Genomic DNA, 17,534 nt, shown 5'->3' on the forward strand with positions numbered 1-17,534 from the left:
ATAGAACTTGATATTACAGAGGAATCTCCAAACGGCCTGTAAAAATAAAGGGGTTCCGAGAAGTTCTTGGTTCTAGCTCCGGTCAGTGCCAGCACTTTTTGGGCGTTTGTTGTTTCATGTGGTCGGTAAAAAACTGTTTCTTATTTGCAGAGCAACACGTCACATCCCCTCTCACGCAAGAATGATTGGACGGGAACTTGGAAAAGCGAGGCTCATTCCAGGAGCCAGACATGGACATTTGTTCTGTATGTACATCTCAACATCCCAGACAAGCACTTAAGCTTGACAAGCAAACCACAAATGCTGCTGATGGTATATCTCAACAGCAGATGTCAGTTTGATCTGATGGCTGAAGGCAACTTTACTTTACATGCAGTGACTAAAATGCCACAAAATCTTACATTATTGGCTGATATGCACCATTTATGGTGGCTATTCTTTTAAATGAAAAACATTAAAGGCTTACCTTTAATGTTTCTGAAATGCTACTTGTTGAGTTTTATAATCACGATAATTGGTCTTTGTGATTTCTTTCTGATACAACAGTGTTAGTGACAGTTTGGAAGAGGGTGTTACAGCTTGGACCTTATTGAGCCCCATATTTGGAATATTATGTCAAAAACAGGTTAAAAAGCTGTACCTCTACTAAGATGGCCATAATTTTACTTTCATACTTTTTTAAACTAAAAGCTTTAAGTGATTCAAAATCCATCACTTTAGATATGAAAACAGACATACAACCATGTTTTAACCCCAAAGCTGCTGGATTTGAGTGTTATGGATGGAGTTGTTATGTCTTGTGCTGTTATACTGTTTGCCCCTTTGGCTTGGTCTTTCTGTGTATATGCATAACTAAGTGTGTCACTGTCTGCTACTGATTGTTGGGTCAAGCTCCTACTCCCAAAGGTGCTATAATGGAGGTGTTTCTCATTTTAGGGAGTAGATGCAGCCTAAGAGATACTGATCTCTCTCTTCTTCCATATAGCCTTGCCAGATAGTTTTCTGTTGGGTAATGTAGAGGTGAATCTTCAGTGTAGTTAGCATTTCTCCTGTTTCCATTTGTCACAGACATGTTTTCAGCCATGTAGCACTAAGAACTCATCATGGGGTTCAACACGCTACAACCCAGGACTTGGAGAGGGGGCTGAGGGCAGCCAAGGTCAAGCTGGAAAGCATCTCTTTTGTCCAAGCCTTTTCACTCCTGGTAAAACACCAGGTGACTACAGGCAGTTTTAAGACCCTTGGGACATCCACAGCACCTTGAGGGGCTCATGGCAACCCTACTACTCGCACAGACAGTACCCTAGGCTGTGCTTACTCACCACATCCACCCCTTACTCCGCCCTAAAGGTGTGAACTCTGATATTTATTCAACAGATTATTTTTCCATACCCCTGGTAATAAGCAAGAACATCCAGTGCACAACCAAGGTTGTGTCAATCCTCTTTCCTGCCCCACGGTGCCCACAGACCGCTTACTCAGCACATCTTACTTCAGCCTCAATTTTTGGCCCAAACATCTCTAAAAGTTCTGTACAGTATTATAAGTTAATCTTTGCTTATGTTGACCTGAATGACCCTGTCATAAATTTCCAATTATCATAAATCCAATTTTGTAAATCAATCTTTATTTCATTATAATTTGAAACACAGTCTTTGTGGCAACTTGGGACTTGAAAGATAAGGGTCTTTTTCCATATTGTGTCCTGGTCACTTCTAGATAGGGAGTGACAGTGAGCAAAAGAGAAAAGAGACAGAGAGAGTGCAACATTGAGCATTTAGCATTGCGCCTGCAAGCGCCTGATACACTCGTATCCCGTGCAGACAATCTGGAGAACACACCTCTTACCTATTTTTTCTGCACTGTGTACGGCTATCAGTCAAATAAACATGCATGATTAAATAGCCACATTGATCTTGTAGCAGATTTATATGCCTACATTAGTAGTATGTGTTTGCAATCTATTTCTTGATGATGCTGATGAAGGCCACAGGCTAACCACATGTCAGTTTAATAAAAGTTTTTCTCTATACTTCCACTATATGTGAAGCTTTCTGTTTCCACACTGGTACCTGATCTCACAGAAAAGATAAACACAGTTTGAGTTCACTTCCAGTGCATTTTAAGGTAAAAGCCCAGTTCAATATGTCTTTGGAGAAACGCCCTTCGTTTGTACAGAAAACTACTCTGTATTTACTGAGATAAAAATTCTGAAGGATGGCAAGGCTTTGACAGCAGAGAGACATGACCAACACACTTGCGCCTGGTATGAAAGCTGTCACAGCTCATGCTGGAGCGGACATGCACTGCAGCAGCAAGCAGCAAAACATGCTGCCAGCCTGACCTGGTCGTATGAAGAATGGGGGAGCAATACTCGTGACAAAAGTTTGATGCAGATATAAATGAGGTATATGTCTGACTATGTCAAAGCAGTTTTTTTCCATAGAACTTAAAAACATGGTGACACCTCTGCACAAACGTGCAGGAAGGTGGAGGATTTTGTTTGATTTCTGCTTCTTTCTCTCTGCTGTATGTCTTTGTCCCACCCTCTAAAGCTGCTAATGCTCATGTTCACTAGTCAATATATCCTTTGTTAAGTCTATTAAGCTTATCATATAGAGCAAAGAATAATATTATTATCAGAGCAGAGGGACAGCAATGTCACCTGGCCCCCTGAAAGTTTTTCCTCCAAATCTTGGCCTGTTGAATATTAACTCTGAGCCTCACATCACTACAAAAATACTGGCACACATAAAATGTCCTAAATAATTAAAATATCATTAAATAATCCTGAAAGTGAGCATAAACACTGTAAAATGTCTCCCTGATAGCAGAGTAAAATATTGTGTAATATTGACATAAAAGAACATCTACTCATATAAAACAATGCAGTGTACAATGAGATGTTTATTTTAACTTACTGTTATCTATTTATTCTTTCTTTGAATGTAGGCATTAGAATTCAGCCATTTGCATTTTCATCAGTGTCAAAAGAAAAACTAACGGAAACATAACCTGAGTGGAAAATAAAGGTGGTTTTCTCGAGCATCTGTGTCCCAGAGTGTTTGCTTCATCCTTCCGCTGTTTCAAACAAGTCGGGCTATTTTAAGGTCTGGGTTTGCCTTTTATAGATGAGCAGACACCAGAGTGTGAAAGAAATGTTCTCTCTAAACAACGTCAGCGACCACAACTGTGCTTGAAGTGGGACAGCAGGCCGGAAGAGCCCTTTCATTCGAGCAGGCAAGAAAGTGTTGATAACACTGTGTTCTTTTGTGTGTGCTCCCCCCTCAGCCCACCCTGACTACCTGGCCTGAGTGTTCGCTGTTACTCTCAGTGCTGACACATACACACACTGAAACCCTCAAACGCAAACAGCTTCAAGAGGATTTCCTCATTCTTTGTTGCCGTATTGAAACCATGAATGTATTACAGCCATCACTGCTACAAAGGGTCTGTTTACTCTGAGTATAATGCTTGTATGTTTTTCTATGTGAAGCAGCAGGAGCTCATTAGTCCTTATAGTAGATTCTACAGTGCAAAAACTCAAATCTAAACAAATAATGCCTAACCTCTTTCAGAAAAAGGACAATTACACATTATTTAAGCCACTTTTGCCTAATAGGAATGCAATGTTTACCTGTGAGTGTCTTACAATGATAAATCTACAACCACAATTCCAAAAAAGTTGGAACACAGTGTAGAATGTAAATTAGATTGAATGCAATCATTTGCAAGTCTCATCAACCCATATTTTATTCACAATAGAGCAAAAACAACATATCAGACACTGAAACTGACACATTTGACCATTTCATTAAAATATTTACTCAAGTTGAATTTGATGGCAGCAACACATCGCAAAAAAGTAGGCACAGGGCCACCTTTACCATTGTGTAGCCATCCTTGTTCTTTTAACAACAGTCTATAAATGTCTGAGAAGTGAGGAGACGAGTTGCTGGAGTTTTAGAAGAGGAATGTTGTCCCATTCTTGTCTGATGTGGGTTAAACCTTTAGCATTGATAGTGCCTTTCCAGATGTGTGAGCTGCCCACACCACAGTCGCCAAAGTAACTCCATACCATCAGAGATGCAGGCTGTTGCCCAGATAAAAAGCAGGAAGGTCCTTCTTCTCTTTAGTCAACAAGACATGGTGGCTTCAAAAAGAATTAAAAATTTCTATTTGTGTGACCACAGAACAGTTTTTCATTTTGCCACAGTCCATTTTAAATGGGCTTTAATGAACAGGAAACGTCAGTGTATCTGGATCATCTTCACATATGGCTTCTGTGCACGATATAGCTTTAACCTACATTTGTGGATGACACAGTGAACTGTGTTGACACACAATGATTTCTGAAAGGGTTGCTGAGCCCATAAAGTGATTTCCAGTAAAGAATCATGCCTGTTTATGAGCGTCATGAGCGTCCAATATTGGCCTTCATCCTTCTGCCTTGTGCACAGAGATCTCTGCAGATTCTCTGGATCTTTTCATGACATCATGTACTGTTGATGGTTGGATATTCAAAGTCTTAACAATCTTATTGTGGGGAATTGTTTTTTTTTTTTTTGAATTGTCCTACAATAATAAGATGCAGTTTCTCACTGGTTGCTGAATCTCCACCTACATTTATTCATAAGAGACTCCAAAATGCTATACCAAGTCATGTTAATGCCTGTTGCCAATTAACCTAATTAGTTGCAAAATGCTCCTCCAGCTTTCTCATTAGTACCAGTGCTTGCCCTGTCCCTACTTTTTTGAGATGTGTTACTGCCATAATATTCAAAATGAGCTAATATTCTTCATGAAATGTCTCAGTTTCAACATCTGATATCTTCTTTATGTTCAATTTCAATAAAATTTGTTTGAGACTTGCAAATCATTGCATTCTGTTTTTATTTACACTTTGCATAGCGCCCCAACTTTTTTTTCTAGTTTGTATGGCATATTTCAAAACTCAAAACTTATCATGTATCTTCTATGACATATCTTTTGGGTTTTTGCATAAAAAGCAGTTGTGCTTGTGCTCTAAATCTCAACATTTGTATTTATAAAGATGCCGTGTTGAATGTTTATACGCCTGCCTTCAAAAGCATAGTAAATCTCAAAATAGAACCCTAAGTCTTGTGATTCATGGTCTCGTTGGCTATAAGCCTTGTGAGTTAATTGCGCTCCTTTGAGAAGACATGGGCCCTGCTTGTGTGGTCCACGCTGTGACTGTGGTTTACTTGGCAGTGAAAGAGAGAACACTAGAAGTCATCTTTTAATTAGAGCCGTGTTTATGCTCAGGGAAATGACTTAGAGATGCACAGAACATCTCTCTCTCTGCCTCTGTCTTTCTTTGTAGATACTGTGTGAAATGGATATGCTATATATGGCCACAGTTTGTGAGCCCCATCACTGGCTTTGTTACCCATAATGCACCCGTTCCCCATATAATCATGCATCTCCAAATAGGGGCCCTACCCTGCTCTGTCTCTCAGAGTGTCTTCCAAAATCCCAATCACTCATCTCCTGCGGCCATAAATACATCTGCTGATAATCTAAATGTCACATCTTATTAACAGCTACGGACTCAAAGCAGAAAGTATGCTATCCCAGCAGCATTAGACCCATTAGACACTGATCAATGAAAACAAGATACCATTGTTTTTGATTTAATGGATCTCTCTGGTCATCAGGATGGAGAGGTGGGACTTGTAAATGGATGATTGCAGGTTGGAATCCCTAAAGGAGGGAAGGCTTGGGTGATGTCTGCAGGGCAATTTGAGTATCCCTAAATCAGTCTTCAGTAAGTACTATTGAGGTATCAAACAACGTCTATTTCTTTTTGAAGGTATATTTTGTGTTTTTATTCAGAGAGGAGGAGAGTGGATAGAGTCGGAAACAGGAATGAAAGAGTGGGGGAGGGAAATGGAAAGGAGCCACACTGAACCTGGGCTACCTGCTTCCACAGGGTGTGGGCTGAAAATAGATGAAAAAAATTGTTTGTCACGTTTCCATGATGGATGCATCAAAGTCTATGCAATGTCTTCACTGTATGCATAATCTGTCTGTCAAAAAAAAGCACAGGTGAGCAGTACGTTGCCAAAGGACACAGAGCTGACCAAGCTCCAGCCAGCAAGCACCTCATTGGCTGCTATTTGAAGCCTTTATGTGACTTTTTTGCCATTTTAATTCATTTATCTATTTATTTATTTAAACTATTTGTACTTTTATAGACTTTTATCCCAGTGTGAAGAGAAGGATTTTCCATAACTGCAGATATACCAGTATGTTAACACCACCAAAGCTCAGCTCTGGCTTCGGTGATTAAAAAAATGTCTCACAAATCAATTTAAATCTGCTTGATTTAAAAATTTGGCCAGGTTGATTTTGCAATTGAATAGCCCTGCTCCAGATTCTCTGCATATGAGCCGTGCATTTGAGGCACCTGAGACGCAGCACTCATGCAGGAAGTCAAAAAGTCCCTGACTTTTTAACATGCATATGACTGAAAATCAAGCCATGTTGCAGCCATGATGTGCATCCAACACTGCCTGTCTGAAATGGCCAGTAGCCAATGAGGTGTCATAAGATTACACCAAAGTTGGCTCAGTAAAATGACAATTAAGCAGGCATATGAGTTTAATAAACACTTCTTGTCTGCACCAAATGATAAAGAGGTGTCAATAATAGTGTTGATAAAACTTTTGATTATTAAGGAGTATTAATAAAGGTATCAATATCAATGAAATGTATTATTCCCTGTCCCTACATACCTAAATAAAATAATTTTTCATCAAAGTTTTTTGGATCTTCATCACCTTATCAAACTAAATTTAGGCATTGATAATCCACTATCAATACTTAAATTTGATAATGCACGCATATAAACATTTTACAGTTGCAGTAATTTCACATTTTGGCAAGTTAAGTTAGTTCTAGGGGAGAAAAATTAACATTTTTTGACTGAAGTTGCACTAAATTGATCTGCAGTTACGTCTCTGCCAACACTTGTACTTTAAATAGGAATAACAGAGACGTGAATAAAACTACTATTTTTTTTCTCTTAAGATTAAGACTTTGCCAAAATTACACTGCCACCAGAATGCTAATTTTGTGAATCATACTTTTACTCTTCAAAGACCCAACATGCCTCATCTCTCTCTGCATGAATAAAGATAAAAATAAAGTCTTCTAGTCGGGTGGTTGAAAGCGATACCAAAGCTGATACTTCACCTGCGTCCATTGTGAGAACTCAATAGCTCACAATCTAATTTTGAGGCTGAACTCTCCTCTAAACTCTCAGCGATACATTCTTCAAATTCCGGCGTGAAAGCCGTCTATAAACACTGAGGCCAAGGACACATGATAAACACAGAGAGAGGGATTCCTGGGTTTTCAGGTTGCTACATGAATGATGGGGTAAAGCTCTGCTTGGTAGAGGTGAGAGTGACTTAACATGCATGTGCATGGATGCGTGTTTGAGCGATCGTAGGTGCGCTGGTGAACCAGGGGGTCATTGTGTGAGCTGGGGTGTGAAAGTCAGGTTGCCGGGGGATTGACTTGACTTCATCAACAGCGCTCGGAGGCACTGTCACTCAGCAGGTACACCTCATTGCTGGGGAACGCAGCCTCACTATAGAATAAACACACCTCACATCTTCAGCTGTAGCTTACAGGCTGTGGTGAAGTAGTGCCAGGCGTAAAAATGTCAAAAACAAATCCAAATTTCACATGGCATGTTGACAGCTGTAGTAAACTATTGCAGACGAATGTCAAGACCTGGAGAAATACTCCATGTGATGATGTGAATGCGAAGCTTGTAAAAAGTGTCTTTAATGTCAGGGGTAATAAATGTGTAGGGAAAAGGTGATGATTACCATTAGGAGGCAGGTAGGTGAAGCGCTGGTATTGGCTCCTCTTCCTCTTGCCGTTGCAGACGTAGAAGTTAACGTGCACTGGGCTAGATATTCTCTGATTCCTGTATGGTGGGATCTCCACAACGATAGTGCTCTGAGAATGAAAAAAATAAAGCAGACTTAGACAGAAATGACATAAGCCAGCTCCAAATATCACCAGAAAGAGGCAGCTGTTTGACTTTTCTGATTTCATGTGTGACTTTCTGCAGCGATTAATCAACACCATTGTTTATTTTGCAGCTGGTCTGTATTTAAGGCCGTGTTTTGCCAGAGGCTTGACTGGGACCTGCTCTAAATGAGCTCGTCTGGACTGTGTAGACGCAGCAGTAGAGCCCATGAGGTTGGTCCAGTGCCCCTGTTTGTCTGTGATGAAACCCGAGGGTATTATCTTTGTCCCTGTGCAGCACGAGAGGTAGCCGGCTTATTTGTTTGCACAGCCACGCGTCCCTGTGGAGAGGCTCGCCTGTCCCCCCCAGGCTAGACTTTGGCAAGTCTGGACGGATGTGAACTTTTGACTGCTTTCACTCTGACAAGGGAACTCGTAGAGAATTTGTCTGAGGGTTTGTGTCTAATTCACAGGATGGCTGTCACTCTTTAAAGAGCACAATTGAGCAAATTGACAGGAAGCTTTTTTCTGTTGCTCATCACTGAGCGGTGAGGCAGGGGTTTAGAGGTGAGGGGTCTGCTGCCTCAGCTTGGATCTGCACACCAGATGACAACAGAGAAAGCCTGCAGGTGGCTGACTGAGTGTGTAAAGTGTGTGCACATGGCTTTCCCTTTCCATCCTAACCTATGAAAGTAAGCATGCTCTGGACAGCAATAAAAACAGAGTGAGGAAGGCCAGGTGGAGCAATTCAAGGCAGTATGGAGGCAACTGACATAAGAGGAAGACCAGTGCACGATAGCAATCTCTTCTACATGTTTTCTGAAACTACAAATAAACACGCAGCTGGACTTGGTCTTTGACATGGACCTCGCTTTCTCTCAGCGCCAACCTTCAGGGCTGATATTTGTTGTTCTGGGTAATTATAAGAGCTTAATCACAATTTTTACATCCCACAATCACAAAAACAAGTTAATCATGACTGTACAATCACTGAACCACATGACCATAGGTATTGTCATCTATGTTTTACTATTTATTGCATTTACTGGCCATGAAAGTCATTCATTTTGTTTATTTATTGTTACGATGTACCATTGTTTTTGTACATTTATGTTTTTTAATCAATTATTTTCATTATCTTTATGGTATTTCAAATTGTTAACTGTTTAAATTGATGAATGTTTTAATTGCAGATTTTGTAAAATCAATGCAAAATTGTTTTTGATATTTGTGATCTTAATACCTGTTTGAGTAATTGTGATTAGAATTTTGCTGTAATCGAGCAATGCTCACTTGCTTATGTATACATGTAATAAAGATTAATCACTATAATCCAATGTTAGTGCACTAATTTTTAAAATCAAGATCAATCTCATGCTTTATTGTCTCTTTCAACACACTTTGGTAAAGCCATTCTTGCATCTTCCTTCAGCTCCGGTGTTGTAAAATGTCACCAAGAGCCTAAATGTCTAATTCAACTTTTTTTTTCTTTAAATCAGACCGCTCAGTGGATAAGTCAAAACGATCTGCAACTTGTGGAACTAAAGATCTAACTTTTTACTGTTCCCAGGTCTCCTTTTCAATCCATAACAACTTTCTTTCCCAAAAGGACACAAGAACAATTTCAAATGAAAAATAGAATAACTTTGAATTGCAATAAAAAGATGCAATTAATCGCGATTAACTACAGAAACCCTGAAAATAATTGCATTGAAAATTTTAGTCTTTTGACCGTCCTAATTTTTAATCGACAAAAACTGTAGACAAACCTCTGTATACTGTCTAAACTGTACAAAAACACAGGCAGCATTTGCATATTTAAGTTGTCAGAGTACTCTATGCTCTTAAATACTGTGTTTCAAAATGGGCAAATATCTGTTATTCTAATATATTTATGTGGTATCAAAACATAGCCAAGCTGAACGATTCCCTGCAGGGATGTATGGCTTTACTGGCATTTAATTGTAAACAGCAGATATTAGCTTAAAGGTGAAATATTGGTATCAGAGATATGCTAATATATACAGTCTATATATCAACCATAGTGTACATACAAGAAGTATGAATCATATTCTGTATCTGCCTTGAATTTCTGCAAATGTAACATCAGGTAAAAGTGACTGCTTTCACCTATCTTTCCTATCTGTGTTCATCAGTGAGTGTTTTTACATGGACTTTAGTTTCCTGGTTATTAGCCTTATACTGGTTTCGCTTATGTGGAAAACTTTGTTTACTTGTGTGTAAAGAAAAAAATTATTCCGGTTCAGTATCCTGGCCATATTATTAGGGACATTTTTACAGCAGGAAAGATGTTTAAAAAAATATTTTCTCCCATCATACACTTGTGGTAGTGACAGTGGAAAGGTCAAAGAAAGAACTTAAATCTAATGTTCACACATATCACTGACTTGGGGTACTAAATGACCAAACGGGCATGCAGAGAAAACCTGACAAAAAGAAGAATGCTACATTGGCTGAGGATGATACAATCACATGTTTATTTTTGAAACATACCACCATTGTGGCCATGAGAGTAGCCCCTGTAGAAACCGGTTAAGGTGGTGTTTTGTTGTAAAGATCACAAACAGCTGAGCTGTTAGTCTGGGAATTATTCTCTATGCTTGCCTGTGTTCTACAAAACGACTGCAGTAGCATGCACTGTGCTTAAGAAGTGCTTTTTCATACTCTGGTTACCTTCTGTAACATGCACAGTGCTACTTCATACATGTTTGATGAAATGGTTGTATGGTTGGTTACTTTACAGGCATTTGAAAGTGGAAATTTTGTTGTCATGCAGTCAAAAAATGACCTTGTGTTTGAGGTATATGTTTGTCTTGACGAACCCTGATTGCGGCACCCGTTGCTCTCTCTTAATATGTAAAATTTTTGTCAGCACACCGACCGCTGTAGTGAGTATACAATATTTATTTATGTATCTTTCTGGTTGTCATTTTTATTAATGGTGGGGCTGGGCTGCTACAAATGCCTGACCTTTTAATGACCCATGTGTCTCTGCAGAGAGAGCACTGTCAAAATTGCATAAATGTGTTGTCAATATTTGCAAATGTCGGTGGAACTGGCAAGGAAGGACTTGTAAAAGTTGCAGTTCAAAAATTGCACACAGACTTCTTCAATTATTGATAACTAAAATCAAAAACTATCCTTAGTTGGATCTTAAGAACTTCTATTTTGTTATCCTGGTATCAAACAGGTATCAGTTTCAATAATATAAATACTCCTAGTACAACACATTAAATATTCTCATTTAGATTAAGTATTTTAAATAGATGATCTTGTGTCCAATAAGCATATAACTCCTAGTGATTCTGACCTTTACCAATCTTTGTACTGAGCATGAGGCCTGATATCTATTTTTAATAAACATAAACTATACTGAAAACAGTATTGTCCTATCCTTCATCTCATTTGGAAATAAATAGTTATATCTTAAACACTTAATATTTTGCCCAACCTTAAGCCGCCCCCAGCCGAGCCTTACATGCTCACTCATTTTCCAGCCCTACAGGCCAATTAGACATCAGGGTCCGTATTTACCCTCCTGATGCAACAGAGTCATTTACCTAAGTGAAAAAAACAGCAACAACAAGAAGGAAAAACACCCTCATTGCCATATTTAGATGCATGTGGTTTATTTTAGCCCCTGTGTAAGTGTAAATTAGTTTGGTTTGTTTCCTAAAAAGAGGGGGAGGGGGAGTAGGAGGGAGTGCAAGTAACCGCTGATGAAAGCCATCAGCAATTCAAAACATACAGTCATCACGCACAAGCAAACAGGTTTCTGCAGATCCTTCCCTCTTCTGGCTTAAAGCAGCCTTAATGAAGCTCAGTGAAATCTTAATTAACTCCAGAGTACAACCAGCTTTCTGTGACACGTAGAACAACACTCGCTTCATTCCCTCTCCTGATGATTCCCTTTCACTTGGTTTTATATTAACACAATCTTAATGTGTGACTGGACCTTAGCGAAATGAGCACACTGGTTTATTTTCTCATTACAGCTCTCATGAAAAGCAGCAGGTAAAAGCAGAGATGTAATCCACTCCTGGCTGCAGGAGCCCGGTACAGACGAGGTGTTTAAGACCAATTCAGTTTGCTGTGAACTAAACGTCTGGCTCTGCTCTAGGGCTGAGTTTGGCTGTGTATATATGGTTTTAATGCTTCCAGTTCTCTGTTGGTGTGCTTGTGTCATTTAGGATACAAAAACAATATGACAGCTGCTGTTTACTCTGGGAGACTTTGTGAAAATTCCACTCAGGATTGCATGTGCTAATCTTCATTAAGCAATGCTTTAGCAAAGATTACATCATTACAGGGGACAGATGAGGAGGAGACAGATAGAGGAAAGGGGAGGGTGTCTCAGGAGGCTGGGACTGAAGACATCAGAAACACTCAGACGACATAGCGAGGAACACTAACCGATTTGACGGAGTCTTTGTCAACTTTGGCTTCTGTCTCCCACAGGTGATGCCCATCTGTTGACAGAGAAACAGAATATTTTATATGGCACGTTACAGGCAAGATGCATCTGTAATGATGGTTGAAAAACACTAGAGATGGTACACATGACAGCAGAAGAACAAGAAAAGATGGTGTGCTTTGAGAGAGTAAGGTGCATCAATTTCTAACGTAAACAATGAGTCAGTTTTGTAAATTGGTAAGCAGCCATTTAAATCAAAGTTCCCAAGGCACATCCTTAAAATTGCTGCTAAATTTTACACAGTAGGATACGTGTCTGCTGCTGGGGTTAAGAGTCTTTTGTCTTTAGTCTGCTCATCGGTAGTCAGTCATATTTCTGGGCATGGAAGAGGGATATAAACTGTAAGAACAACTCAAAAGTACCATTTACCAACATGGTGATATTTCCTTGAAAATAAGGATAAATGAAATATAATGCACACAGAGATATTTAAAAATGGCATCACTATGAATGTCAATTGAATCTGTTTTTTTAATTGCAATTAAAAAATAGTTGGACTCCATAAATCACTACTCTAATACAATTTAAGATTCTCTTGATTTTAACTATGTCAGAATATATTCAAGTATGAATTTCCTCCTTGGGTGAAAAAATGGCTGTTACACAACAACTTTTTTTAATCGCAATTAATCTTAAAATTTCTGCAGCTGATCACCATTAATCACCATTTTCAATCCTACTGTTTTGCATTCAAAAGGTTTTTGGTTCCACTATGGACTTTTGTTATGTCTTAAAAACAGGCCTGTTTGGATACAAGCCTGCTTTTATTTTGAAAGAAAATTAGGAGACATATCTGTGATTACACCAGGTACTGAACCAGGGAAAAAGGAACTTGTTATGGATTAAAAAGAAAAACAAGGAAATGGTTGAAAAGGTAAATGTTTGATAACACAGGATGCAGATGACTGCTGACTTGTCCACTGAGCTCTCTGTGAGTGTTTTTTAAAGTGAAATGAGACATTAAGGAGCAGTGGTGGACTTATCATCACTGTAGCTGCAGGGAGATGTTGCAGTAGCTTAGCCAAAGTGTGCTGAAAGGGGCAATAAAGCATGCGATTAATGGGATTGAAAAATAAAACAATTCACTTATTATGGACCTTAATCATGCTGCAATTAATGCATTAATCCTGATGGCTGCAGACACGAAACTAAGAGAAAAGCAAAAGTCAATTTTCGTAACCTAGAAAGACTAAAGCCTGGTGAAAAGTGTGAAAAGTGCTCTAGAGCTAAGGTTGTGGGCGCTGCCAACACAAAAAACAGCAAATGTGGACCCCAGCCAATGAATAAAAGATGGAGTAAAACAATATTTGCCCTAAGCCAGTTGCCATAAGGTCAGGGGTTTCTTTGATCTCTGATCTCAAACAGCCCATTCTTGTATTCAGCGTCCACCACCATGAGTTATTCACTGTTTTGGCCTCCTTTGAATTCCTGATTAGATATCTTTTTCTCTCTTTTCTATTCTTATCTTTCCCCTGTGAAACAACAAAAAGGAGCAGCTTCTGTCTGTTATCTCTTTCTTCTCATCTCCATCTTGTTGTGGTGAGGAGGCATCCCTCGCTGCCTTGCATTAAAAGGCCTGTGAGCTGCTGCAGCTGTTGGGAGTCTGCAGAAGCTCAGCTCACATTCTTCGGGTTTTCTCTGTGATTTCATGCCACACCTTAGCTAACAGACGTTCTGGGCTCTGCTACGGCAATCAACGACGACCACTGTGCCATTTTTTTTTTTCTCCTTCTTTCATAACAGATGACTCATTAAGGCTGTCAGAAATAGAAGTGACACAGAACGGCCTTTGTGTCAGTGGCACACCACGTGAGGTGATAGCATGGTCACTGTGGCACCCCTACTGTATGTCAGAAGGAGCAGGCTACAGCTGGGCCTTTATGGATACACCAATATGGTCACTGCTGAACTGCTGCGCTTTACTCCCAGGACAGGAAGCCATCAGATAAGATAATCAGAGTCAGTTTCCAAAGAACTGATAACAGCAGTCTCTACAGGTCTGGAAGATGTAAAACCTGTGTTTTTCTCCAAGCATTATGTTTTTCACATCATGTAGACGGTTAAAGAATAAAGGATCCCAGTAACGGTTGACTTATCATTGGTGAACTGTGGGAGTGGGGGCGGGTGGTCACTTTTATTATTCAGGGAGTGAACATCAGTAGATATCTCTTTCCAAAACGTCCATATTAAAAAGCAGGAAAGGAGAAAAACAGACGGGGAACAGATCAGATAAGAGAGATCTATTAAGACCGAGGGAAATCAGAGAAACATATGGAGAAATACACAGTCTTATGGAGATGACTGCAGAATAGAAGCAGGATTATCATTTGTGATACTGGGCATGGAATTTGCTTTTTACAATGCTGTTAAAAAGTTGTGGTACAAATAAGTCTACACTGATTTTTTTTTTTTTTTTTTTTTTTTGTATGGTATCCATTTCCAGGGAATGTTTATCTACCAGGAGCAGAAAGAACTGAATGCAATAGAAGGAGAAAACTCTGAGGTTTCACATCCAGGATATACTTTATGTTGTTGGCCATTTTATTCTTACATAGCCATGTTCCATGTTCCTGCAGACAAAAAGAGCATTCAGGAAATATGATGCATTAGTTACTATTTATTTTACAGTATAGTCTTGTTTAAAAATGCAAGTAAAGTTGGATATGGGCCATTCTACAAAATGGTGCAATCTGTGCACCAAAAGAAAACAAAGAAAGTGTAAAACAGGTTAAATGTTGCATATTTAGTGAAATTGAGCCATTATTTCAGGAAACACAAATATTTTACAGGTAATTTTGAGCTACATTATATTGAATACCCATCACCTGAACCTCCAAATTCCATTTCATGAGAATAATACAGTCACAATTTTTGCATTTTTTTGCTGCTTAACAAAAATGAATGTGTTTTTAAAAAAATGGTAAGGAAAACACATTTATTTTAAAGATTTTTTTTTTTAAGAATTACAATGGTATCACCAAAAAATGAGTGCTGTCAATATCATAACAGGGCAAAAAAAAAAAAAAAAAAAAAAAAAAAAATGAACTATGACTTTTAGATGTTCTTAAGTTAAATGTTTGAGGAAAAATATGGCAATAACCAAGTAATTAATGGATATAATGAATTTATACATGTACTAGTATGTCCTGTATAATGATACAAACCCAATCTATAAAGCTTTTAGAGATATTTGTTATTTTCTCATAAAACTATTTGCTTCAGTGATGGCAAAATTGGGTGAAAACAAATATATGGAGTTGATTTGTTTATTTATTTATTTACCTTTAAAATGTGTACCTTGTGTTTATCAATATGCTGGCTAAGATATATTTTTTCTTTCAGGATTTTTCCAACTATGTTTTGCATCAATTTGGTAGAGTTGCCAATATTTAGTTACTGAGGCATACAGCAAAATAGGCCCACTGTCCTCATATAAGGACATTAATTATCTTATTAACTACTTGTTGAGATTCAATGTTTAGTTAACATAAAAGGTCCTAGTCATCCCAAAAAAGTGTGCAATATTAAAAGTGCATCTCAGAAAAGTTCAGGTCTTAGAAGGTTAAATGTTTGAAATTACAACCCAGTTTTCAACATTAGTAAAAAGATAACCTGAGTCAATACAAAATAATTTTTGTAAATGATGATTTTATTAATCAGCGCAACAAAGCCATCTAAACCTTCCTGTCCCTGCATCTTTCACATAGGGCCAGGTAGGTTTGGATGCTTCCCCCCTCATGAATTAACTGTGAATAATCACATTTTTGAGGAAGGCTGAGTTCAGTTCCATCAGCCATACCGAGACCTGATTACTGCCAGACCTGTTGAATAAAAATACCCTTAAATAGAGTCTGTCTGACAAAGAAACAAAGTAATTGACATATATCGGTCTGGAAAGGATTTGTAACCATTTCTAAGGCTTTGGGACTCCAGCAAACCAAAGTGAGAGCCATTATCCACAAATGGAGAAAACTTGGAACAGTGGTGAACCTTCCCAGGATTAGCTGGCCTACCAAAATTACTGCAATAGCATATGAACAACTGAGACCTGCAGGCCTCACTTGACTCAGTTAAGGTCAGTGTTCATGATTCAACAATAAGAAAGAGACTGGGAAAATAGCACCCGTGAGAGAGTTCCAAGGCCAAATCCCTGCATTTTGCATTTACTCAGGTTATCTTTGTCTATTAATTAAATCTGTTTGATAACTGGAAAAGTTTAATGTGAAAAATATGCAAAAAAAGACAAGCAATTAGGCACAAAGGCACAGAATGTTGTGAAGTAGCAAAGAGTAAAGAAGGGCAATCAGAGTAGAAGGTCAGAGAAAGAGAGAGAGACAGAGGCAAACAAAGATGAGCGTTCCTCATGTTACGTCTGGGGAACCATGAGGGAATCTCACCCGCCTCCGCACTGGGAGACACTCCAAGAGGGAAACCTTAGACTTAGACGTCAACCCCAGCCTCCACTAGTAAACATGTTTTCAAACTTTTCTTTGACTTTTACCTCTTCCTTCCTCTTTGTTTTTTCACCTCTTCTGCCTCTGAGTTGCATCTAAACTTTTCTGTCATTTCTCTGCCTAATCTAAAACTGACACAGCGCTGGGATGGTGCCACATGTGGCATACCTTTTCGAGTCAGAGAGCGCTGTACGACTGATAACCACAAAACTTTCCACTCACTCTTTCTTCCCTGCAACATCTGCAAAAAGCTTCTGTTCCCGACAACACCTCCTCCTTCACGCTGCAGCCTCCACCCACGCGTAGCACACACATGCAGATGAAGACACACACACCCAGGCAGCCACAGTATCCTCTACCTTTGTGGTGGCCTTCAGCTCGAATGATGAAAGAGGAAGGAGCAAAGCAAAAAGGTGGTGCATGAGCTGCTGTCTAGAGAAATATCAGCGAGATCAAGCCACAGAGAGACAAGCGGACATGTTTAATCAGACACACAAGTAGAAACATTTATTCTTAGGCTCGTCCTTGTAGGTAAACCAGCCATCTGTCTGCTGGTCTGCATGACTCACTTGTGCAAA

At 39.1% G+C, this 17,534-nt stretch overlaps 1 protein-coding gene across 2 annotated transcripts in view; it reads right to left on the reverse strand.

Moving 5' to 3' along the window:
- The window catches only part of LOC121513106 (nuclear factor of activated T-cells, cytoplasmic 1-like), a 106,159-nt gene that overhangs the window by 38,227 nt on the left and 50,398 nt on the right, over positions 1–17,534 (reverse strand). For both annotated transcript variants that reach the window (XM_041792625.1, XM_041792626.1), the window contains exons 7-8: positions 12,442–12,497; positions 7,863–7,995 (exon numbers count right to left, since the gene is read on the reverse strand). In XM_041792625.1, coding sequence (XP_041648559.1) covers positions 7,863–7,995; positions 12,442–12,497 — 189 coding nt within the window. The remainder of the gene's footprint in view (positions 1–7,862; positions 7,996–12,441; positions 12,498–17,534) is intronic.

This window comes from Cheilinus undulatus, linkage group 8, assembly GCF_018320785.1.
Source record: "Cheilinus undulatus linkage group 8, ASM1832078v1, whole genome shotgun sequence".
Classification (NCBI taxonomy): domain Eukaryota; kingdom Metazoa; phylum Chordata; class Actinopteri; order Labriformes; family Labridae; genus Cheilinus; species Cheilinus undulatus.